The sequence below is a fragment of the Amphiura filiformis genome, chromosome 1, assembly GCF_039555335.1.
Source record: "Amphiura filiformis chromosome 1, Afil_fr2py, whole genome shotgun sequence".
In the NCBI taxonomy this organism is placed as follows: domain Eukaryota; kingdom Metazoa; phylum Echinodermata; class Ophiuroidea; order Amphilepidida; family Amphiuridae; genus Amphiura; species Amphiura filiformis.
This window is the reverse complement of record NC_092628.1, coordinates 86,890,505-86,918,340: the sequence shown is the minus strand read 5'-3', so window position 1 is coordinate 86,918,340 and position 27,836 is coordinate 86,890,505. Positions and strand designations below refer to the sequence as shown.

The 27,836-nt window shown below is 36.4% G+C and overlaps 1 protein-coding gene across 3 annotated transcripts; it reads left to right on the top strand.

The window, feature by feature from the left end:
- Nucleotides 1-422: 422 nt before the first annotated feature.
- On the top strand, nt 423-22,449 carry LOC140155826 (uncharacterized). Of its 3 annotated transcripts, XM_072178815.1 has the most exons (5): nt 423-668; nt 11,875-11,991; nt 15,161-15,205; nt 16,725-16,856; nt 21,305-22,449. In XM_072178815.1, exons 1-5 carry the CDS (start codon nt 565-567, stop codon nt 21,501-21,503), a joined length of 597 nt encoding a protein of 198 aa, XP_072034916.1. In that variant the 5' UTR covers nt 423-564; the 3' UTR covers nt 21,504-22,449. The 3 variants fall into 3 exon arrangements, 2 of the variants coding, with proteins under 2 accessions (XP_072034916.1, XP_072034923.1); XM_072178822.1 differs by lacking the exon at nt 11,875-11,991; XR_011859434.1 differs by lacking the exons at nt 11,875-11,991; nt 15,161-15,205; nt 16,725-16,856.
- Nucleotides 22,450-27,836: the final 5,387 nt, after the last annotated feature.

Sequence of the window (27,836 nt, the reverse complement as noted above, 5' to 3'; positions counted from 1 at the left end):
TAATCATAGTTATTGATTGATTGAGTCATCATTGTCAGAAAACAGATCATTCAATTTCCCTTCTAAAGGCACAGTGATTTTGCTAAATGAAGCTAAAAAATTCATCAAAATCACACATTTTTGGGTGCCCGTTCAAGTGATAGGACTGAAAGTGACTTAATAGGGGTATGATTTAACATTTGGCGGTTGATGTCCGTATAGACACATACCATGCAGGGTTTGAGCTTCGCAATCATTTGACAATCTTTCAAAAAAAAAAAAACACCCTTATTTGGACTTAATCCAAGATATTCCTAGAAATTCGATAAGCATGGATAGTGCCTTTAATATGGAGTTCATCGTAAAAATCGAAGTTATAATTTCATTTTGTAATAAATTCAAATTAATAAATGCTATAAATGTTATTCTTTGTACAGGTGTTTCAGAGGAAAGGATGATAAACCTCGTAAACAGGATAAACCATCATTATGTCAAAGATTACAATACTATTGGGAACAAACCTTATTTTGTGTCCGTTGTGGACTAAAACGGATTTTTAGTAAAAATTGTCCCAGTCAGTGTTACATGACAATACTAAGGGCTGTTACCCCCATAGGGAGGTGCATCATGTGTCGCTCTACATGCTCTAAGGATCCGGAGAAGAATGCAGGCAGTGAAAACACAGAAAGGTTTGTATCCTCAGATGAACTTTTTTGCTTTTTTTGGCCAACACTAAAAGATTTCATGTGCTATTCTCCAAGGGCGCAGTTCTTTAACCTTAATATACATTAACAAGCATATGGAATGACCTTGTATAAATTGACAATCAAATCTCATCCACAACAACTGAGGTCAAATTGAACCACATTGTCACGAATGTCTGAGGTTGTTGAACTGCGTCCATGGAAGTAGTGTTGACTCTGTACTGCTCGTAGTGTGCAAGCTTCTGGCAATCTCTACAATTATGTCTCTTGAATCCCTTTCCAGAGGGCTGACATTAAGCGCTAATTCCAACACGGAATAAGGGATTGTTTTCGCCGTGTGAGTGGAAAAGGTGTTTCTGTAGGAAAAACGAAATAGCTGCTGTAAGTGAGTTTCTTGGTTTACAGTTTCTGGCAAATAAGACATTTGTAGCCAGAGCTTCTTAGAATTGGATTTTGAAACAACCTATTGTACACTTGAATTGAAGCGACCTGAAAACTATGGTACACCGCCCCAATCCTAATACGAACACTGATCATGCTGATTCTATACTAATTGCTACCTTTAAGGGATCTAAAATGAGCGTTTATTGCATTTCGACAGTATTTTTTGTGGGAGATGAGAGCACCTCAGACCTATCGAATTGCATTCTGAATACGAAGCATGTCTTTCTGATATCAAATAATTTTCATTTTTGAAAATCACAATATAATACAACTTTTATGACAAATTATAAAAATTTGATATTTTTCAAATTTTTGATATATAACAGTCCTCGAAGTAAATTACATAAATCGAATGATATATTCTTAAAGTGTATGTAGCAGCGAAGAAAAGCCGACGGTCAATTGAAAATTTTGACCTTTCGTATTGAAGATATGGATTTTTTCCCCAAAAGACCTATTTTTTTTTTTTTTTTTTGGGAAAAAAATCCATATCTTCAATATGAAAGGTCAAAATTTTCAATTGATCGTCGGCTTTTCATACCACCTACATACACTTTAAGTATAAATCATCAGATTTGTAAAATTTACTTCAAGTACTGTTAAATATCAAAAATATCAATTTTTAATGATTTGCCATAAAATGTGTATTAAATTGCGAATTTCAAAAAATCAAAATTATTTGATATCAGAATAACATTCTTCGTATTCAGAATGCAATTCGATATGTCTGATGTGCTCTAATGCCCCAAAATAAATACTGTCCAAACGTTCATACCCCAGCCCTTAACCTAACCCTAGTCATAAAATAAACTTTAAAAAAGACTGCAAGGTGATAGCCAATGAAAGATATGAAACCAAATATAAAAATCAATGCTATTCCTGAGAATAATATGCACACCGCATGTGTTCCAGATTTTTCACAATTATGATCACCGTGTAAACAGTAAAAGAAAACCCAGGTCTCAGAGCCATTTAGCAGGGAAATCGAAGATAAATAATAATTTTCAAGTCAAAAAACTAAAATCATGAATTTCTTGTGAGGTTTCCAATATACAAGTGGCAGCCATTTCCTTTCTCGACAGATAACCCTTTTTCTGCAATCGTAATATAACTTATTGACGTAATGTGAACGCTTTGGTAAGGCTCAGGAGACATGGTAGGATAAGAAGGAGATTTGAAACCATTGAAAAAGCTTTGTTTTTGTGTTGCTTTTGTATGAGTATAACTAAGGATCGATTGAAAGCACACAATGCTTCAGTGTATACATATTTTGCACCAAGTTTGCATTGCACCGTTAGAGGCGATGAAGAAGGGTGGAATTAAAGTCATATTTTCAACTGCATGAATAAAATAAGGCAATATATTGTTTCAATAATAAATATTGTCTGTATAATTATAGACAATATAGAAAAGTGGAGACCTCATTGAAGATTTTTGGAAAATGTTGTCAATTGTATCGGTCGCCAATGATGAATTTCTAGTCTAATTTGAAGGGGGAAGAATCCTCTTATTGAATTAAACTTGGATTATACATTACTGCATGCAAGTACCGATTGGGAAACTAAAGGAAGGATGGGATAATGTTCGCACAGTCAGGAGACACACACGTGTTGCCTACATTTTACAAATTTTGAGCTACTTATACAGGTTAATTAATAGGAACTTTGCAGGGTTGAAAAAGTTTACGTGTTTACTTGTGATGGTATTCCAGGGGGAAATTAGGCATTTGTTGCGCTCGGATGGAACTTTCTATTCATTAATAAAGGTATATCAGGCCGCTCGATCTGCGCTAATTATACATTATTTCTAGATTGAATTTATTAGACAACAGCAGCTATAGTAACATTTCGAGCATATTTCTACACAAATTCTAGTGATTCACAAGCGACGCCAACGGTTGCTCTTTCAAGTCCAATTTTTGACTTTCAGGGTCGACATTGTCGTTCTACCCACCATTGGATTTTCATGTAAGTGTGATAATAATAATGTTGAAAACAGCTCTCCGTGTGATCAATATATAGAAATTGGATCTACTATAATGGTAAATTACTGTTTTACTACGCATTCGCATGTAACATCATTATATTGGTACAAACACACAATGAGTTCCTGTGTTGTATTACGCGGGCTTTGGATGTCGACATTTTCCCATTATGCACTGCGTATTTTGACCTCTCTCCCAGCAAACGCTGGAGGCGCATCGCATCGACCGAATTCTCAAGCATCTTTAAATTTTTAAAAGATATTTCCCATTAATTAGTCAGCTAGTGCCTCTAGCGTGTACAGAATCATTAGGGACAGCTGTTTTAGGTCAGTGAGACTGGAAAAGATTTAAAAACGTTCAATCATTTTTCAAAGTTCAGTTGCTTTGTTATCTTAAAATTTTGGTTTAAAGGGACATATCGTGCTCCAAAGCCTCATCCCCCCAATTTTCTCAAAAAAAGTTGAGATTTTTATATCACTGGAATACTCTGGCTACATAATGTTTATGTACAAAATATTTCTTGCAGATTAATTCGTTTAGCAAAGATATCGCGAAATTTGAATTTCGTTCTGGTGCACCAGAACGAAATTACAACGCAGCAGTGTAATACACATAATCATGCATAACTCGCAAACGCAAAATCGGAATCAACTGAAATTTTGGGAATATGCTTTTTTCGTGGATATGTACTGAAAAATGTCATAAAAAGAGGATGCTAGGATCACGAAATACTCCTTTAATATATTCCTTTTTACACATTTGTCGTTTGTACACATTGATTGTATTTAAAAACAGCAAGTAACCGAGGCATATTATTCACCATATCATATCACTCATCAGGCCACATCTATTCTGTCGGTCGGACATCCGGGCTATCTCTAGTCTCGGGCCCAAACTGCATGTGGCTCACGGTTTGTTGTGAACAACAGAAACCGGCTGTGAAGGAGGCTACATAGCGATGTTGCTGGAGTGGCAAAAAAAAAAAAAAAAACGACACTCGACCATGGAATTTAATTTTAAGTTTGTCAGTATATAAACGGTAAATCAAGTAAGTTTCTTTCACTCTGAAGACTTAGAAACGGTTGTTTGATTCCACTGACTATTTGCGATCGAAATTTACATAACACCAATGACAGAAATCATCAACAAAAATCGAATTACGGACTTGTTTTCACTCGAACATCATCAACCGGAAGTGACGTGACGGACCGACAGAATAGCTATCTAATTCGACATTTAAATCAACAACGCAATCTATTAATGTTTCTTTATTTAGCGCATATTATTCATCAAGCTTCATTATTCATGTTTGTACGGAGTTCAACAGTCTGTAGGCTAAAGTTCCGCTAAACATCATGATTTAGTAATGGATGTTGTTTCACGTTGTACTGCAGCGTGACTGTTGTTGCCTACGGTCGATTTTTAACAAGATATCTTAGCTGATACGTGATATCCCTTACGAAAATGCAAGCAATGAAAAATGTGTGCAGCATGCAAGCAAGGCCTGCTGGTAGCGTGTTCATGTGTGCGAACCAGCTGTGTGCATGCAGGCACCGCACACAAATATCCACCGCGCACACAATTTGCTTGCAGAACCTGCGTGCAGACTACCAATCTGTACGCAAATTACGTGCAGACTACACTTGTGTGCGGACTGTAGGACTGCATGCAAATTGCACGCATATTGCTGCATGCATGCAGGATTTCCAGATCACAAAGTTAGAATGCTGCACGCATACAGGGTTTCCAGAAGCAGTAAAGGTAAAATGCTGCATGCATGCAGGATTTTCAATGACTATAATTCACCTTTACACAACTGACATCAAGTCACAATTTGGCAATGATCTAGAAGTGCATCTGCACGCTTCCCTGCATGCGTGCCTCGTTCCAAATATACGCATCCGCACGCTACCAACTGCACGCGTGCTGCATGCGGTGCAGGCACGCGTGCTGCTTGCCATTTTCGTAAGGGATCCTTTACAAAGTACATCTCTGTGCAAGAAAATTATACAAATTAATTAGGTTTAGACGTATATTATATATAACTCAAAATTTCTTAAAGCTACGTAGAAAAGTGTTGGGTTCATTGGTGTTTCTTGATTTCTGGACTTGCTCAAGGTCACACTCTTACGGATTCCTAGATCAATGTCAATGACACTTCAATTGACAAACAGGGTTTAACAGAAAAGAAGTGCATGTCTTTATCATGTTTATGGTAAATATTCTCTAATAACTATCAAAAACATGAAGCCTATTCAGTACACATCGGTAAACCAAATGCATAGCCAATTTCGTTCGCTACGCCGTCTTTGGTTCAGACTTTGGTGTTGGTTGTTCGTTAAGCTCCATTAAGGAAGTCTGTAAATGGAATTTGGTCGTCAATGTGATGAATTTCTTTTCTTATTTGAAGGCGAAGAAACCTCTTATTGAATTAAACTTGAGAGTGAACATTTACTGCATGGAAGTAAAAATGCGAAGCTGAAGGAAGGGTTGAGGAATGTTAGCAGAGTCAGTCAGATTCAATTTATTAGACAGCAGCGGCTATAGCATGTATAATAACTTTTCAAGCAAATTTCTACGTAAATGTTTAATAGTCAGATATAGTGGCTGTAGCTTATATAGAATCATTAGGGACAGCTGTTTTACGTCATTGAAAATTGAAAAGATTTGAAAACGTTCAATAATTTTTTCAAACTTCAGTCTTATAGTTTTTGTTTAATCTCGAACACATTCGTGGTTGCACGTTGGATTGTTTGTATTCAAAAACAGCGAGTAACAGTGGCTACACATTATATCATGTCACCCATCAGAACTCAAAGAGCTATCTAATTCGAGATTTAAATCACCAACACAATCCAGTAATGTTTTTGTTATTTCGCGCATATTATTCATTATTCATGTACGCACCGAATTCAAACCCCCGGGGATTCAAACCTCAAATAACAGTCTGTAGGCCGAACATCATGATTTAGTAATGGATGTTGTTTCACGTTGTGCTGCAGCGTGACTGTTGTTGCCTGAGGTCGATACCCGGGGGTCGATACGGCATCATTTTAAAAGGATGTCCTAGGTACTACATGCGGGACTACATGCTATCCTCTACAAAGTACATCTGTGTGCAAGAAAATTATACTAACCAAGACCCCTACCTAGTTTTTAGTTAGGTTTAGCCGTATTATTTTTTAGTTAGGTTTAGCATATTATTGCATATACACATCGGAAAACCAAATGCATGACCAGTATCGTCAGCTACGCCGTCTTTGGTTTGGACTTTGGTTGGTGTTGGTTGTCCGTTCAGCTCTGCCAGCTGAGACGTAAATTTGTCAATGGTATTTTGGTCGTGTTGGTCGTTGAATGTTTTGAACTACACATGTACATGTGCAGGTTATATAACAGTTGGAAGATTGTTGCCTGAGGACGATACAGCATCATTTTATATCTTAAATGCTATCATTTACAAAGTACCCTTTTTGGCTACTAACCAGTCGGGCAGGTAACCCATAAAAGTTACCAGCCCAACAGAAATATTGCCAACCATTGCGATATTACCAGCTTCTTACCCGCCGCCAGACGGGCGGGTACGAACCCGCCCCTGGCGTTCGGGCGGGTGTTAAAGTACATCCCTGACCAAAACCCATACCTTAACCCTTTTTAGTGTGTGTTTAGCCATTACTCTTAAATATCTTAAGTCTACATAGAAAAGTGGAGGGTTTGTTGACGTTTTTGGATTTCTCGACTTGCTCAAGGTCACGCTTCTTAAGTTCTAGTTCTAGAGTTCTAGATCAATGTCAATTCGCACTTCAATTGAAAAAATAGAGTTTCTGTTACCGCATCTATGTTGAATATTTATTTACAGAGCTCATTGTTTAACAGAAAAGAAGTGTCTGTCTTTATGGTAAATATTGTCTAGTATAAACTATAGAAGAACATGCATTCAATATACACAGCGAAAAACCAAATATGCATGACCAATAATGCATTATCGTCAGCTACACGTTTGGAGTTTGGTTGTCCGTTCAGCCCCATCAGAGAAGTAAATTTGTCAATTGTATCGGTCGTCAATGTAATGAATTTGTCTTATTTGAAGGGGAAGAAACTCTTATTGAATTAAACTTGGGAGTACACATTTGCTGGATAGAATTTAGCTTGTTAATGAAAGGGTGAAGGAATGTTAGCACATCAGCACGACTGTTTTGCACGTGTTGCCTACGCTTTTGTCTTGAGCTCTATACAGGTTAATAGGAAAGTCGCAAGGTGGAAAGAGTTAACGTGATTAGATGGTATTCCAGAGAGAAATTGTGCATTTGTTAAAAGTTTTTTCATTAATAAAGGTAATTAAGACCGCTCGATCTGCGCTAATTATTCAATTTATTAGACAATAGTAACAAATGGTTTCGAGCAAACTACGGCATGGTAAAATTAGTTAAACATCTTCAAATTTTAAAGAGACACTTGGCGTATAGTCAGCTAATGCATCTAGCTTGTATAGAAACATTAGGGACAGCTGTTTCACGTCAGTGAGAATTGAAAGGATTTGAAAACGTTCAATCACTTCACTAAACTTCAGTTGCTGTGATATCGTATATTTTCGTTTAATATCTTCCTGGTTGTTGTTCGTATTCAAAAACAGCGAGTAACAGGGGCCTAGCCACCAAATCATATCACTCATCAGGCCACATCTATATCTAATTCGACATTTAAATCAACAACGCAATCTATTAATGTTTCTTTATTCAGCACACGTTGTTCACCAGGCTTCATTATTCATGTGAGCACTGAGTTCAACAGTGTGTAGGCCAAACATCATGATTTAGTAATGGATGCTGTTTTGCGTTGTGCTGCTGCGTGACTGTTGTTGCCTGAGGTCGACGCAGCATCATTTTAAAAGGATATCTTAGGTGCTATCATACTAGAAGATTATACCAACCAAAATCCTACCCTAACCTTTTGACTCATGTTCAGTCTTTATAATAATCTATATTTACATCAACATAAATTGGAGGTAATACAAGTTTATAGTCTCATGTAACTTGTACCATGTTCCCATAAATCTCTTTTGTACAAAGGATAAACCCATTGAAATTCTATATAAATGTCAATGAATGATTCATTATTAATTTATGTTCTGGATGCGACTGTTTCCGCAATTCTATTGTAAACGACATACCGGTGTAATAATTTGCTATACGAATGTCTCAATTTCAGGCCTTACCGTCTAGATTTAAAGGCGAGTGGTCAATCACTCGCTAGCATGATGCTATAGGCGAGTGGTCAATCACTCGCTAGCATGATGCTAGACGAGTGGTCGAATCAATCAGTCTCGAGTATATTCAAATCTTCTCTAAATTGACATGTCCTATGATTGATAAGACCGAATTTTGAATGCCAGTCCTGTTGTAAATAGCGGAATATGTAATGCTTGATTAATTTTGATTTCCAATTTGTTAAGTTCCAAATAAGATGAACAGGTCCCATTTTGATGACCCTTTTCTTGATTACGGAATAAATTACGAAAATCTGTGCAGTGTACTATAAACATGAGTTGTAGACGTTCTAATGTAGGCTAGCGCAAACATAACAAAGTACGATGTACATTGAAAAATTCCCGGAAAAATTAGGTCAGCATATTGGATACTTTCTCTACCTGTCTACGAGGGTTTACATTTACCCTTAAGACAATTATAAAACTAGCAAGCTCTCGTTTGGAGGCAGCTCTGACTCGTGACTTCCAGCACAATTCCATTTCAACTCAGTATATAAGGTTCGTAGTATCCAGAATGAACAATACCTTTTGTCTTTATCAACACTTGATGGGTATTGACTACTATTGGCAACCGACGCTAGAAGTAATTCCAGCGTTGTTCTTGTGGCAAATGGAATTACAACAGAAAACTTGACGTAAAGGCCCGATTTTGTCTATGAGTTGCAAATTGTAGATGTTTCACCCTTTTGAGCATTTTAATGAGAACTTTCCAGCAAGAATGAAACGGAGTTACAAAATCAGTTACAAAAACTTTTACTATGCAATACGAAAGATTTGAAACGGGCCATGCTGAATAAGTCACTTTATCTTCGTGATAAAACCATCAAATTAATATACAGATGTCAAATCAGAAACCTGTCTTGGGTCAGAACTTTGTAAAGTACCAATCGAAGCTGTATTAAATTACATCTAAATATGTAAATAAATTGATCTGAGAAACCGACCTGTTCTCAACTTGTAAAGTTCTAATCGAGATGTATTGAATTACACCCATAGTGTGACTTCTTAAAATCAGAGAAGATCTTCTCTGTTAAAATGAGCTACATGCAACATGCATCTTTAGATCAAACATTTATCACCCATTTCTTCTTTCAATAATCATGCTAATATGACACAGTAAATGATTTGATGACTGAATATGAATCTGCCGCCGGAAACTTTAATCTAGGTAATGTCTATAATTGTAATAAGACGTGTTGAATCATGATGAGGTTTGTAAAGGTTGACACGTTCACTGATTTTATGATATGCATAACAACCCTATATAACATATTCAGATCATTTAAGAAGTAGCTTAGGTATTGTATCAAATGTCATATCGACTTAGGCATAAGAGTTCTTCGCTCTCAACTTACAATGCTTTTAGTACCATTTCCTGTACTTATAGACGGGGTTATATGGCTAAGCACGTGCAATGCCTACTAGTTTTCAGGGTACTCTGAAGCCGGAGCTCTGAATCATATTAAACGAGGGTGCAGTGTACAAATGTGTGAAATTGACAATTTTGTAATGTCAGCAAACACAAAACGTTCTATAGAAAACGTTATAATGTCGGGTTATATAAAGGGTATAAAAACGTTTTAATAATATTCAAAAATCATTTATGAAAACGTGATGCAAACCATTTTAAGCAGAATGTTATTTAAGTGTTGACAAAATACTTTGCAAAAATGTTTGCCCAAAATATTTTACAATGACGTTTTAAAAATGTATTCCTGACCACCACCACCAGGCATCATCATCGATGTCATTGTCGTCGTCGTCTTCGTCGATCATCATCGTCGTCTTCGTCGATCATCATCGTCGTCTTCGTCGATCATCATCGTCATCATCATCGTCGCCGTCAATCCTCATCATCAATCATCGTTATCATCTTCGACATCATCTTCATTATCATCGTTGTAAAGTAATATCATCATCAGCGGGAAACGACTCTATACATTTATCATAGTAATATTCAATGTGGAACCGGGAAGCGGTAAGACAACATTGCAATGATACGTACCGCCGTATAAACCAAGTTTTCTGCACATTAATGTATTGATGTCTCGCTTTGTGATCCTGCTGTCACTTGCAATGATGTTCAGCCCTATTATATTTACTCTATTAACAAAGATGTCTCGTACATTAGTGCGTCTTTTAAGTAGTTTTATGGTGTCAACACAGTTTAAGTTCAGTTTTCGATTTTTAGCGCTTCTGTGGCTGGTTTCAAAATGCGTATAACGATTTGCAATTAGGATTGATTTATGATTGCCATATTCAGTCGGTTTATCATTCTACATACAACATGTGATATTGAGCGTAGAATGTCGTTGAACATGTTGAATAATTGATTGGTTAATGTGTTGTGCCGTTCCGCCTCTGTTTTCATATGACCATTGATTGGTTTCATACAGCTGACAGTCATTAAGAACTAATGGGCTTGATTAACACACTCTAATGAAGAAAACATAAAACGGTCAATGAACGCTGGTAATAGCATGCTCTATAGTCTCATTAATATTGAACATTAGTACTAGATAGAGATTCTGTCTTATAGGTTCTTCGGGCAGGTTCTAATTATATTAGAATGGTCAGTGAAGTATTTTCTAATGCAACACGTAAAATTGCTCATAAAAATTATTAGAAAATAAAACGAAATATTTTGTTACAGATGTTGCTATTTTGCCATGTTTGCGTTCCTAGAATAGTTTCTATTTTATTCGATAGTTGTCTAAAAAACACTGCACTCACATGCAGAGACGGTATTTGCTAGCCGTTCAGTATTATGTCTTACGCTAATCGATTGGCTGCACCTGGTTGGTAAGAATATCCGGGAATAATATCGCTACGAAACTGCCAGTCGCTGTGCGGTTAACCTTTGAAGTCGTGCCTGGTATTTTTTGTTAGTGTGATTCTTCATTCAATTTAAAGTTATTACAACCATTAGCTTGTCCAGGTTAATATATCCTGCTGGTCACATCGTTAATTGTTACATAGTAATTATAAGCTTTTAATTAATTCAACATCTTTGGAATGTCTTTTTCTGATTGCTTCATAACGTGAGGACATCACCTGCTTTGTAGAAAGTTTGACAGATGGAGAAATGTGATTGATGATAATATATTAATTTTGTTTAATTGTGCGTGTCATTGGTCTTCACCGCAAAGTCATTTTGCACTGGATGATTGTCTTTAATGTACATGTCTAGTTCGTCAAAACGTTTACTATAGTTGGTCCTTTTGTTGATTTGTGTTGCATGAATGTGTCTGTTCTCTGGTACGGGTTGTATAATGTAAGGAAAGCGGAATTAAGGGTGCTGTATTCGCGTTACATAAGATGGCTGACCTTTGTTTCTGGTTAAAGCTGCTTTTTGCTTTGTCAACGGCTCTTGCAATGGAATGCGCAATGCACAATGCATGTGTGGTTCATTTTCTGCTGCTACTTAACAGAAACCAATTTTTTTTTATGTTTCTTTTACCTTTAAATAATTTCTAATTGCAATCACACTGACTGTAAAGGACTAGTGACCAAACAAATACCCCTACCCATCACCCATCAACTACTTCCGGGTCAGTTAGACATCACGAGGTACACCTTGACGAATTACTTGCCGACAAAGGATACGACAATACAAGGTTTGCACGCTACTTTAGTTATTAGAAAAAAAAGAGGTCGAGCCAAGGCTCCTGGCAAGATTTAGGGGTGTACCACGAAGAAGGTTTGCATGTTGTCCAAATTCATGAGAAAGAATTAGGAAATTCAATCCCCAAGGGCCAGCACAAGAATTTTGACATTTTAGGAGTAGTTTGAAAATAGATAATCCGTACTAAATTGGTTTTGTACGTTATTTTTATGTTACAAAGATATATTCAATGATGTATGACAACAATGTCACGTTTGCACGCTATTTTAGATATTTTAGAACAAAGTAGAACATGTAAAACGTCAAGTTAGTTTGGGATAGAATGTCTTGCAACTGTTTCGGTTATTTACATTGTTTACATAGACTTTTAGAGGCTGCGCATTTTGGAAACTTCATGATAATTTACATGTAATGTCAAGTTTGACAAATATATGTACGTAATATTGTTTTGCTGTTTTTTCTTTCTTCTTGTTTGTCTTAAATTTGTGCGTGCGTGGGGTGCACGCGTTTGTGCGTTTGTCGATGTGTACTCATTTCGTGAATATTGTTTGTGTAGCTGTGGGGATTGTTGTAAATGTTTCCTCAGTTGTATCAGCTTAGATCTTCCTTAATAATTTCGTTCAAGGTCACATCTATACCCCTCCCTTTCATAGATTTACAATTTCTTTAATGTCATTTTTGTGACACTATATCATCTGGCATCTTTAGATTCTCCAAAATATTAATTTAATAACTTCATTTCATGCCTGCTGACTATCATATGGTAAATTCCACAGCCTTACGAACACACAGATCTGTTACAGATACACACTGTGTTGAAGCGCTTTCAAAAGCACGGCAGATGTTTGAAATCTAGACACACTGCGTCTGTCTTAATTTCTAGCTGATTAATTTCAATTAAGAAAACTTCTACATTAAGCTAGCAATGAGCATGGGTACTCAATTAGACATAATGTTTGTATTACTATAATGCTACCTTGATTGAGGGGTGTGAAAGATATACGACATTATAAATAAAAGCCTTTTATTGCGTTTTAGAAATATAATATTGCATTGGTACAAATGTTATTAACGAGATTCCTCCATACGGACGTACTCCAATGTACACAGCCTCAATACTCACCCAACCTTACATACCTTAGTGCATTTAAAATTATGTAACGGTATCGGTAATGGTCGTTTTTAAAAAATGACGTGTGTGCCACAAATCGTCCATCCCCTCAACGGGAAAAACCCTCAAATCCTTACTCGACTTTCTTTTCTTGACAAAATATATCCCAATGAAGTTAATATGCAATGTATGTATGTTGAAATCATGTAGAATACAATAAATCTTTCAAGCAAATAATCATGCGATTTTGATTAGCATCCCATGATTAGAATAAGGCGACATTATCCACCTGTGATATCTTCGGAACTGTTTGGAATGCTGTATTGGTACAGAACGGAAGACAGAATATCCAACACCCTGAAATTTGCAATATCAGTACTTCTTATAATTGCGTGTTTCTATGCTATTTTAGGTTGCGAAAGGTTTCCACAATTTGCGTCTCAAAAACCACTTACTTGCCCAAGCCTCTTTTTACCTTGCAAAATAATTTATGTTTGAGCCCCAAAACGTTCAAGTCATGTATGGTTCCTCCTTCACTGATAAGCAGCGACGAGTATCCACTTTGCAAGGTACAAGCTTGTAGAGCGTTGTACCTACGTACCATGCCTACGCTACGGAGAAAAAAGTACCAGATGTACAATAGGCATTTTGGTTGTGCCTTATGTTGTATTGTCCTTTACAACATTAGCTGTGCTTTTGTTTGTTCAGTAACTTTCAAACATTATAAAGATTGTGAGGTACATAGTTTTAGCTTGCAGTATAGTGGTTGCACATTTCAAATTTTCTATAAGTCAGTTTTGCTGATTATAATTCAGCTCAGTACGTTGTTGATTGGCACATGAAACTCGTTTTAATCATGATGCTACCTGTAAATTGATTAATATCACTTTAAATTTGCTGCCTCGCTTAGCAAAACTCGTGTTCAGTGCTGCTACGACTAATTTCACTGGCGACTTCACTTCTGCCATGCTATATAGCTTATAGTAAATAATAGAAAAATAATCATCATTATGCACTAAAACAGTAAATCGGCTTATTGTATGCTCTTCAGCGATGTTGCTATTGATGTGAAACTGCCCTTTGGGTTGTACAATGGTGAAACGTGCATTTGCTAAAGCGTAGACTAGTTAAGGCTAAATGTATGAAGCGCCACATTGTCGTGTCTGTAATTTTTTGAGTGAAATAATTTATTTATTTACTCTGGCGCGCCCATCACTGCTATTTTTTGAAATATTTACTGACGTGCATCCAAAATTAGTCATCATATGCAGGTTAATTACAGTGTACGAGTCTTTATGTTTAATAAAAGTATGTAAAACATCTGCATTTAATGTTTTGTTTTAGTTTATTAGTTGCCGTGTTCGTGTTACTACTAATAGGAAAAGTTTATTTAATTTAAATAATGTAGGCGTATTTCAGAGCTTTATTGGAAGAAAAAAATGATTGACATTACAAAAAACGGACTGCTTTAATATAATACATACCCGAAAATTCTGGGTTTGTATTATCAGGACACAGAATATATTGTCATAGCTATTTGGGTGAAGTGTTTGCCATCAAAACACTGGTATACTCCAGGATATAATATACATTACTATAGTTCACAGGAAAACGGATTATATAAATCTTTTGTTTACAAGCATTTTAAACTAAATCTCTGTAAGCATGTTCTTCTGCTGAACTACTAGCCTATTAGTACATGTACAACTAGCAATCCATTCTGTAATGATTACTTAAAACAGATACATTCCTTCTGATTTTGAATCTGTTCTTGCTCGGTATGTATATATCAGTTTGGATTGTATTTTTTAGGTAGACTTGTAACCAACTCGTTTTATAATGAGTTTGTATTTATTGCATCATAAAAATTATAGAATTGTGGTCTTTCAAAATATTCTTGTAAAGTTCAACACTCGCCTGATATCCAGACTATCCAACGAATGCGAACGATTTATTTCACTATTAAATATGTTCTCTCGATTTTTTCCACTTTTTACCTTCCTTGTGTCTTTGTATTGTTATCATCACACGCATGCGTACATTACACCAGAATGAACGGGATACCTATGGACCATACTCCACACAATATGATAAAGTAATTATTTTGTAAAGTTTGTGATATGTGAGTTTAGATGTTGTGCCGATTGTTTTATATACTGATTTCTTGAAATCCCTTTGTCTTCTTTACCCAATGCATGCTTGTTGTAGCCTACCTAATGCAAAAGGTAAATCTAAACCAGATTATCCTTATGAATGGAATTCAATCTCTGATTCCGTTCCGATGTCATGGTTGTATTCTATTGCTTCCAGAAGCATCGTTTTTTAAGGCGGTGCAGTGATGACATTTTGATGATAAAGCCTCTCTGGCAATCGTGTAGTAGTAGATGAAGTTTGGATTTGAAGCCGGGGGTGGGGGTACTCAAGATTGATCTGAAAATGGCCCCATATTTTATACCTTGAAATCCAGATATTTGACCAAATTTAACACAATTTCCCGCAATATTTACGTCCCCGTATGGTTATTTGTACTTAGTATGCCTACAAGGTCCTAAAGATACAAACTCCAATAAGAGCCAGGTTTTGAATTTCATCTACATTTATGCGAAAACAGTCGTTGAAATATGTAAAATTGTCATCATGTGACTAGTCCCGTCATTATTAAGATGTGCATATTTAAGTAAAAAAAGATGCACTCTCGAGATTATTTTGTATACATGAATATTGCCTTAATAATGTATTTTTTAAAAGTATCGTCTAACACGTATTGAAAAAGTCAACATTTCCATCGCTAATCGTGCTTAAAATATACGTTGCATATCATCGTGTATATTATTCTAGCTACTATTTCGTATTAATTCCCATCATTTACAAAGCAACCCTGCAATGATATTATACAGCTTGACATTTTGGTGTTTGACTTTCGTATATTCATGATATTGGGCTGTTCCAGTTGAAGTCCATACACCCCCTGTGGAAGACATGACCTTAATCTTCCACATGGAGTGAATATTGCAAATGGAGTTACCTGAATGGGTGGCTCCATTTGAAATTAACACCCCCGGTGTGGGAGGTTAAGGTAATGTCTTCCATAGGGGGTGTATGGATTTCAACTGGAATAACCCATTAATAACCCAGATTGAGTATGTTTGTCAGTGTCGATCGCAATTTATAAATTGCATGTTCATTAGTTCTCTATGTAATAGAACATAGCTCAGACACGAGGATAAGCCGTCAGATTGCCAAGATTATATCGCTGTGTAAGAATATTAAATGTATCTTTTCCTGCAATATATATATTAATTTCCATCATTTGCATAAAGTACCTGCAATCGATCGTATGTTTAGTTTACCATAATTGTGTTTGACTTTTAATATATATAATTATATTTCACCCCAAATGAATATTTGCATCAACCGCAATTTATAATAGCATGTAAATAAGATTGCTATATCTCTTTTGTATTAATTTACAATGTTTACTGCATTTTTCTGCACTAATATAATCCGTTCTTGCATTATGCATGTTATAATATGATTTATATGCGTGTAAATAATAAGCATGTTATTCCCTTTTCTACATTTTTTTTATCTATTGTTTGCAACTAATAATCCAGGACTTCTCCATGTAAAAACAAAGTTGAATTTAGCAATGCAAGTCATGAAAAACAATCGGCAGGAAAACAGTACGAGGAACTGGATGAGGAAAACCCCGAGCGTCAACCGCTTTATACCATCCAGACACAGAGGTTTGCATGTTTGACATATGTGTGTCTATATATTCACGAGTGAAGTTGAGATAGAATTTCGTTTGTAGGTGCTCATACTCACACATGACCACACACCACACCACACCACACCACACCACGCCACACAGCAACACCCTAAACAAATACACCACCCACACACCCCAGCAAGATATTTGTACGCTAATCAAATACACGCAGTCATATAATATAACTATTATACAAAACACACAAAGAATAAGAACAATGATATCACTGAGTGATTTCAGTACATGGTGAACCAGGTGGCGGGAAGAGCCTCTGCTGTCGTAATTTGTTTAATGGACATAATATGGTAATGCAACACATGTATGAATATGCACTAACAATCTGCTCATTTAAAGCTTGTGCACATTCTCAGCAGTACAGACAGAAACATATCGAACCTACAGACCCAACCTCTACCCACCTCCCACGCCGTCTCATGCCACGCATGTGAAGATTCATTGCGTAAATGGTGTATATGGCGTACAGCTGGTAGCGGACTAATTAATATTGCACGTTATTTAATTCATTCTAACATGCAAGAAGTGCGATGATCAACAAATATAACACATTGCATCCCGCCGTACAGAGAAAAAAAACCCGCAAATTCAAAGGTTCGAGGTCTTGCTTTATAGTACATGCCGAACCTGGTGACGGAAAGAGTACCTTTTGTCGTAATTTCTTTAATGAACTTGGAAAAGACAAATACAGTATATGTATATAGATACCAAAAGCAGTGCAGACATACAAACATGCTCACAGTCGCAAACACGAGCCACCTACACCGCCCATACACGTACACCCCACCCCTATCCCACTACTCCCATCTCATACCCACACACACACTCTCTAAATCAACACACACTCAATCGCAAACGCTTGATTTCATTTGGACAGTCAATGCAATAAATTTGGTGATAGCGTACGTTTTCAAGATCCCGGGTGCTCTGGATAGATTTACTGCTTACACACGAACGCCCACCCCTACACAACATACGTACACACACTGAATTGCACAATTTTGTGATAATGTCCGCTAATGACCTATACATCAGTGTAGATCATCGTCAACAATTGAGTCTCATCACGCACTCAACCAACAAGGAACACATTTAGGGAGAAAAACACAAGGAAGAAATCAACTGAGGGAAAATGTCACTAATGATAATGCCCGTTTTATTCTGTTGGAAGATTACCTTACTGCGGTGCAAAGTCTTTCCATCTAATCTTAGAGATGGCCTTTGAGATTGTCGGGCTCAGCTTGCCTCCTACTCAATCAAACCATATAGGGCTTGATATTTCTGTGCTGCACAAGTAAAAACGCAGTATCTATCGTGTTCAATTTCCAGCATACACTTTCTTTTACTTTGGGAGAAGTAGAAAGGCAGTGTATGGTGTTACTTGCACACACTACATTTGTATTCGGGAGCGGGCTGATCAAAACATCTCCCAAATAAAAGGATGTGTCTGTTTGGTTATTTGGTCTACAGATACTCCATTTTTAGGTGAGAGAGCAGATGTACGGGTTTAACCCTTGTTTTGCTGACGTATATTTCAAGGATACACGCTTCCCTATGAATTTTTATTTGTACCCTTATACTATTCAATGTGGTACTAAAGGGTAGATATGGCCTCTTCTATCCAGTCATACCAAAATAAGTACCAATCTGCTCCATAATATTGGGCTATGACACGATATTGACTGCTCAGTGCCAGAAGTGGGTAAGTGCAATAGCTGCCATGTGTAGCTATCATGTGTAGATTAGTACAATATACTGTGTGTAAATTGTCCAATGTTCACAGGGTAGCTATTGCACTTACACACTTTTGGCACTGAGCAGTCATATATTGAGTGCATGCACCCTCGCTCACAAAATTAGGAAATTCGTCTATTTACAATAGGCCAAAAATTGATTTGCTAAGAAGTCATTTCACCAGGTTATTTGCTAAATATGAATAGAAATCACTATTTCAATCTAAATATCATGGTTGAAATCAATATCACTCAGAATATTTTGTGAGAGCAAAAATAAACGTAGATGCGCAAAGGTTGGACTTTACGATTAGCCCGAGCCATTTGTGCGCTTATTTCAGCGTTTTGAAACTTTTAAGGAACAAATCTGTTCTGTCCATAGTAAGATATGTTCCCTCATGAAATATATAATTGTCATACTACATTGAAGCAAGCGTGTTCAATAAGACATAATGTCAACAATTATTTCTGATAACCAATACTGATAACATTTATGACAATATATCGTCATTTAAAGCTTAGAAACTGACTAATTTACATCCACATAACCATGGGAACTCAAACACACCATGACGACTTGTCTGTGGGAACAGGTCTCCGCGCTCCATTTAATTGCTTTCTTACACTTACGAAAAGCTCCAGTATGGTCTGATATACCAATCGTGACCTATCTTCCACAATTCTAAAGCATTGGTGTCAACAATTGTGTTATACGTGAAAGTTATACTCCCATTGAGTCCTGTTTATATTGCGTTGGTATTTCACATTTTGATATATAAAACCATAATCATCAAAATGACCCAATTTATAATTTCTCAGGCTTGTATCTATACAAATCTCACAAACTGTACTTATTCTTATTCTTAATTTGATACATTGTTGACTTTGTGTTTGCACCTTTTAATGTCTGCTTTTAGTATTTCACGTACTTTTAATTGAGATACCAAGCATGTTCTACTTTGCCACTTTTGAATGATGTGTATTGATTCATTGTAGTGTAGAGACTCCAATCACGTTATTACTTGATGAATTATATACGTATCTTTGCTTGCTTGCCTGCTTGCTCGATTGCCTGCTTGCCTGCTTGCTTGCTTGCTTGTTTGTTTGCATAATTTTGAAGTTGCACATTAATATACGATTTGCAATCATTTACTGCTTTTACTAGTCATTTCTTGTTCTAATACTTGACTACTTGTGTCATAATTCATAAGTATTTCTCGTCTTTGCAATATTGGTGTACGCCGCTACTGGTAATGGCTAAACCATTGTAACAGTAAGCTAACAGTAGGGGCGTACAACATACTCAAAGAGTAAAGGGATCATCATGATCATACGAGTAACTTGACAAACGATAGTAATACTCAGCTACAGGAATTCAATCCATTCTTATCAAAACATATATTTAAAAAACGTGGACGGCTTTTAAAATGATATATTCGGGAGATATATTATGGCCACCACGTTTCTTGATACAAATACATTTCAAAGCAAACTTATTTTGTTACCGCAGTTGAGGGGTAAATGTTATTGAACTCAGCCCATTCAACAATAACATTGTGACAGCATTTTTAAAATGTTGTTATATTGTGTTTTCATACAAAACATTTTAAAACCGTTTTCATGACCTTTATATAACCAAACATTTAATGTTTTTAAAACGTCTTTACCAAAAACCCAAAAATAAAACCTGTTTCATACGTTTTAAAAATCGTTTTTATGTTTCCTGGGTATATAATTATGTCTTGTGCAAATAATATATATTCTGTGTGATCTTATTTTACATTGATCTTATTTGTATCTTATGTTGAGTCGGCATGAATAATTACTATATTGAAAGATGTGAAGTCATTGTGATTTAATGTTACTGTTACTGTAAAGTTATTGTTTTTGTTGTATAAACATGCATACCAACGACATTTAACACACATTTACATAACCATATCCTCAATCTCTATTGTGAAAATTTTTTCTTTTGACAAAGTCTTCCTCTAGAGGTTGTTAGCGTAACTGTCACATGTTAACACAATCACTGCACCTGTTACATCGTGACAACATTCCATCCACACATGTTAACACAATCACTGCACCTGTCACATCGTGACAACATCCCATACACACTTGTTAACATAATCACTGCACCTGTTACATCGTGATAACATTCCATTCACACCTGTTAACACAATCACTGCACCTGTTACATGGTGACAACATCCCATACACACCTGTTAATACAATCACTGCACCTGTCACACCGTGATATCATTCCATCCACACCTGTTAACACAATCACTGCACCTGTTACATCGTGACAACATTCCATCCACACCTGTTAACACAATTACTGCACCTGTTACATCGTGACAACATTCCATCCACACCTGTTAACACAATTACTGCATCTGTTACATCGTGATAACATTCCATCCACACCTGTTAACATAATCACTGCACCTGTCACACCGTGACAATATTGCATCCACACTTACTAACACAATCCCTGCACCTGTCACGTCATAATAACATTCCATCTACACCTGATTATAAACAGGTGAATGTATTGTTATATTCTAATCGATAAGATAGTGAATGGGCTGGCAACCTCTATTGTCTTGTCAAATTCTCTCTTACGTTCTTTAAAGTAAACTAATTGTCATTTAAAAATTTCCTCTTACAGCTCTCCAGTGTCTACGAATTTAAAAGACTCCACTAATAAAACGGAAACGCAACCAGTATCATCATCTAACAATTCGAACAATACCGTGCATACGCCCGTTCAGGTGGAAACTAGCAAGGCCCCAGCTAGTCCTACTACACGGACACGCCGAGTTGGACCGTCAGACGGAACCAATGGGAATACAGCTACTCCTGTGTGACAAACAATTATTTGAGCACCTTAATGAAGGACAATGTGGACCATGGAGGCAGAATCATGTTAACCAAAGCATTCTTCAAATTCAATGGACCTTTTAAAGTTCTCAGTTTTGGGTTCTTTATTGTTCAGAAACTAAACAACAAAAATATTAGAGTTTAATGCTAGAGACCTTGTAGTCGAAATATTCTGAATATAGTTAGCCTCTCTATTACGTAATAGGTGGGCATCAAATTTTGATAAAGGTTTGGGCAGACTTTCTAAGTGAAAACCTACGTGTGACAATTCTAGTTTATCCTCCCATGATATACTTCTTTTACATCATCAGTCTATTATGTCACTACTTTACATTATTCACAGAAAAACTAATACCTGGATACCTATTTGAATATGTATACCACACTATCAAAAGTACCCGTACCTGATTGCATTCTCTGCTGACGATTTGACATTGGATAATCTAATGACTACTTTTGTCTATGATCAGCTGCCTTCTAACCGGCAAGATATGTGGTCAGATCATTCTGTGGGTCACAGACGGAGATATGTGGTCCGATGATTACGTAAGAAACTAAAAGAGAAACCGAAAACACTTTCGTCACGTTCTCAGTTTGTAGCCAAGGGCAGAGGCAAAGTTAACGATAGCAACTTCAGTTGTGAGCTTAGCTACGACAATGGAAAACCATGCAACCAAAACCAGACATTTGAAAAGGCCCATTGAGTTCAACCTTTCATTCTTGTATATATAGCTGATAAATTGTCATCATGAAGCAAAAATTATATACGCTTGGCCACCGCGCTGAAACTGTTCAGACGTAAAAACAAAGAAATGAAGAATTATTTACTTCTGTATTGTTCAATGTTCATATTAGGAAGTTGTCAATATAGTGGTATTTTTGGCAGAATACACACTTAAATGCTTAAGGCAAGTGGTGTTAAAAACAAAGTAATGTAAAGAAATTCAAGGATTCCATCAATACGAAGAGCACTCTTCACATACACAGTCTCAAGTGAGTAGTCAGTAACCACTCTGAAATAAGAGATGTAATGTTATAGCATGGTTCAGGTGCTAAAAATATATGACAGCCAGCTCCGTGTCTTTCTGATGACTCGTGATTTTAAGGAGCATTTGGCGTTGCTGGATTTTTTATATTGATAATATCAATGCGACAAAAAAACAACATTCCATGGGCAAATCTGAATAGATTAAAGTGAACGTATTAAAGAAAAAAATGTCTTCAATGTCATATTGCCGACATAAACGTATCTATATAGTATAATATGATAATTTACGACATTTATTGAATGGGTAAAGATAATGGCTATAGGAGAGTTGAGTAAAAGATTTGATATGTAAAGTTTTGACAATGTAATATAGTTCTCTTTGCAGCTCCACTCGATGTATTATAGTGTACATAATTTGGCTATGCAACTCTTTTTCGATCTCACCCTCATTTGTAATTTATGCATTTCAGTATTTAAACTGAGCAGATCAGAGTTATATATTGTATATTTGATGTCTAATGAAAATACCATTAATATAAAGCATTTTTACTACAGAAAGTAAAAGCGCTGTTATGTAAGATTAATAAGATTATATGTGTCTCGCTTCCGCTTAAACTTTCGAATTCAAAATCAAATTTCTGTTTCTTTTACATTTTGGAATGTTTTTACAAACATTAAAATACAATTTCATAAATTTTTGCACCGCCAACTTTGACATTGTCAACTATTATTATATAGCTTGGCGCATGGGGGTCAATTTCGGCAAATTTTATTTGTTCCTTTCAGCCACTTTTTGACAATTCAGGCCGACTGCCCCCCCCCTAATGGCTTGGCGCAAAATACTCGCGAAACGCTTCAGAAAGTCTTTTTAAAACCCAGCGCTGAATTTAAATTCCACGTGCTCACAAGTCGACATCGAATTGACGTCGATTTCACGTTGATGTGTCAACACTTCGATCATTACCGTCTGTTGTATGTACTTGACATCGCGTCCATCTTCAACCCAATACGGACCTGCTTTCAACTACATTACAACGTGAAGTTTATATCGAGTCGATAATGATCAAAATGCTGTTAAATGCAATTGAAATTTGGTCGATATCAGGTTGAAAATTCGGACGCACATCGATGCAGAGGCGTACCGACCGGAGCTTAGGGGGAAAGTTGCCCCCTTGGATTGAAATACTGGAACAACATTTGGGACTAAAAGTTGTATTACGTCTTCCTTTGTTTGACCCGGTTTTGTCCTATATTGACTTATTGTAGCGTTAAAATTGCAAATTTACGCGAGCTGGGCGCGCATTGGTAGTCATTTTACTAGCTGGTCAGGGGAGGGGTAATTTGGAAATTTGGTCTCAGTGGCCCCAGTACGCCCCTGATTGGATGTTGATTTGACGTCGACACAAACTTCGACCGTTATTGCAACCGTCTATTCAACGTGGATAAATAATCATGTGCCCACTAAAAATCACTTTAACATGTTTAATAAGTTAGCGTTGGTGCAAAATATCGCTATCTTCAGAGCAGGAATTCGTATACCCTGATCAAAAACTATATGCATGTTTGTAAATATTTTTTTTCTTAGTATTTTTTTTTCAATACTTTTTCTTCCTTCTCTTAATGTACTTGAAAGCCATATCTTTAATTCTTTATTCATGGTACATTTTATAAGTACAATACAGTAATTGTAGCAGGACTACAACGTGTACATTGGGAAGATAGCGAGAAATTACTCTAATAGACCCTATCGAATAAACACATAACCGACATGGCTTAACATTTGAAATTGCAGACATGTTGGTTCTAAGTGACAGAGGGACAGGTCTCTAGTACAAATCTGCGACCATTCATCTGTCACGTGTTTTATTATATCATGCGAATTTCCCCGTTGTACCTTAAACGGAGTGCAGAATTTAATTTAAATGAGGACGAGTGACGTAGTATTCGATGGGGTCTATTGGAATGAGTTATATGATCATCAAATTATGTATTCGAGTGGTTTCATCCGGGAAAATTTAAAATGTTTGAGGAACAAGAATTTCACAATTTGGATATCCATTCTTGTGGAGTTTGACTTTTCGCAATTATTGTTTTAGCTGACATTAAGCTTGGTTTAATTGTTTACTCAGAATTTAAAGTCCCAGCAAACACAAAAATGTTTTTAAAACGTTTAAAAACATGTAATATTGGGTTTTGGTTTGATAAAAACGTTTTAATAACATTAAATATCGGGTTATATAATGGTCAAGGAAACGTATAAAAATGTTTTATATGAAAATACACTACAACAATATTTTTTAAATGTTTTAAAAATGTCATTGTAAAATATTTTTTTCAAACATTTTTTGCCAAATATTTTGTTAACACTTGAATAACATTATGTTATAATATTTGCAGTAGGTTATCAACAAATTGTTTTTGAATGTTATAAAAACATTTATACCCTTTATATGTCCTTTATATAACCCGACATTTAAACGTTTTCTGGCAACATTTTCTAACCTTTTACGAATGATGTCGAAAACGTTTTGTGTTTGCTGGGAAGTGTGTGTTTTGCATCACAATTGAGTGGTTATATAGACTTTAGCGGTTGACATAAGCCTATCTTGAAAAAATAATTATTAATTCTAAAAATATTGAAGTGGAGACGCCTCTTTCAGATTTTACAAATGCGAATATATCATACCGCATATGGACGAATAGCTTACAACCGTCAGCGTCCGGAACCCTTTGTATTATATTAACTAAAGAGGGCGGCGTAATCGACATTCCTTTACATCGCTATTTGTTTATTGGTTCCGATCCTGCACGCTCTCGGCGAATCGCCCAAGAATCCACACCACTAAGAGATGAAATCAAAACTCGGCCGGCGGTTGACCGCTGCGGCTGCCGCTGGTTCCGTCCGGTTACCATTGTTTAGAACAATAGCAACCGGACAAAACCGGCGGTCAACCGCCAGTCGAGTTCTGATTTCGTCTCTAAATAAAGTAATCTATTGTAGAGAGCAATCGAGCCTGTTGAAATCATAAATGGGCATATTCCAGAACTATTTGAGTTGAAATTATCTTCTCTGCGTAAATTTGGGGACAATTTTGAGGCTTTTTATGTGGATTCACGTCAGGGCAATTACAAAACATCGATCCCATTCAGCAGCGACAGGAAAGTCTGTCGGGGGAATATGGGGACGGTAAATAGTAATCTAGTATTCGACATTATGAGAAAATCACCCGACGTGAGGATTAAAAGATTGTTATTCTTTAATAAGGGGCGCACCATTAGATTTCCAGGGGGGGCATGGGTTTTTTTTTTTAAATACTTCGCCCACTAGTGAGACGAAAAAAAAAAAAACTTCGCCCACTAGTGAGACAAAAAAAACAATTTCGCCCACTAGTGAGAAAAAAAAAAAAGAAATTTTTGCCTCACTGATGAGTAAAAAAAAATTCCCCACCCAACTTTGTAAAAAGTATACATTAAAATTGAAGAAAAAAAAACTTTGCCGCCGAAGGCGCCGAAAAAAAAAATTTCGCCGAAAAAATAAAATTCTGCCTGGCCCAAACTCCCATGCCCCCCTGAGAATCTAATGGTGCGTCCCTAACGTAAATTTACTCAATATCAAATAGGCCTTGGGCAAATAGGTGTGCAATATACATTTTTTATGTGAAGCAGGTGACGCGTAGAGTACCATTGTATACATTATATGCCTCATTTTAAATATATAGTTTTAGTTTTGGTTTTGGTTTTGGTCACGTGCTTTCCTATTGTCCTGCCTTACCACTTGAATCATAAGATATCGAACTCATTGTTTCTACCTTTTGTTTAAAACCGAACATTTGTGTCAGTCAGTTTCGGTTTTGGTTTCAGTTTCTTATAAGTGGTGTGGATCGTAAAATTATTTGATTTGAAGTTACCTACTCTAAGTATACAAAAGAAATGTTTAAATTTCGCAGTGCAATATTCACGAGGAGAGAAATCGAGCATGGTAATCTACATTGAAAGACGTGGTTTACAAAACCGAATAAGTCTAGGCTAATTCACCTGTGAAAAAATATAGACCATCGAAATATTTGCATTCGACATTACAAAAGGGGTCACTATTGTAATTGTATAGGTGCTATAAACAAAATCGATTCATGTCCTTAATCCCATGTACCAGAATCGATGGAAGGCCATTATATGACCTCTAATAACCTAATGACTTTTACTGAAGCAATTTTACTGCAAAAGTAGAAGATAGAGGGGAAAAGAGATTGGGTGGTGGGGGGTGTGTGTGTGGGGGTGTGTGTGTGTGTGTGTGTGTGTGTGGGGGGTGGGTGGAGGGCAAGGGGGATATGGGCTGGGAGAGAGAGAAACAGATGAGAGAGAGCATTGGAAGTGAAAGAGAAGGGGAGGAGAGCTCGAGATGAAGATATCGAATGTAGGGGAGGAGGAGGGGAAGGGTAATTTAGGGAAGAGGTGGTTATATAGGGAGGGAGCCCCCTCTTAAAGAGGTATGGGTTGTGCTTCCGGGGATAATAAACTAATTCATAATCAAATCATCTCCATGCATCGTTTATGTTTCATACAAACAAACAAATCCCCCACCCCGCCCCATCCTTTAATATACGCGCATGTATATGATTTCTAGGCCTAGAACTCGTGAGTGTAATATGCCACCTACCTTTGACAGAGAGCATCAACTGTCGTCCGCGGGATAGATTTCCGATATCAATCATGACAATAATTATGTTAGCACAATAGGCTATTGTATACTTCTGGTTATATACCCTATACTGTGTCCTTCCAGCATAATAGTGTTATGATTGCAAACCAGATCAGCTCTACTTTTTAATCCCTTGATTTTTGGTTTCTAAACAAAAGAGAAACCAAAACTAAATATTTGAAATGAGGGATTATATCGTCCTACTACAGCCGAGTTTACACCGAAACGTTTTCGTTGACTCGACAAAAGCAGCGACACTCGCGAGCTGTCTGCCCAACAGACAAAGATGTTCTTAAAAGGTTATAAGCGTGTTACAGACATGTTTTGATTTTATTCAAACGTTTTAATAAAATATTTAAATGTCGGGTTTTATAAAGGCCATGAAAATGTTTTATATGAAGAAACAATACAACAATATATTTAAAATGTTGTAAATGTTGTCAAAATATTCTGTTAAATCTTAAATAACATTATGTTAGAATGTTTTGCATCAAGTTTTCAAAAACTGTTTTTGGTACGTTATTGTACCCTTTATATAACACGACAATAAAAGGTTTTCTGTAAAACGCTTTGTGTTTGCTGGGTGTGTCCAATAGAGTAGCAAATAGCAGCGGTGAACTAAGAGACTCTGAA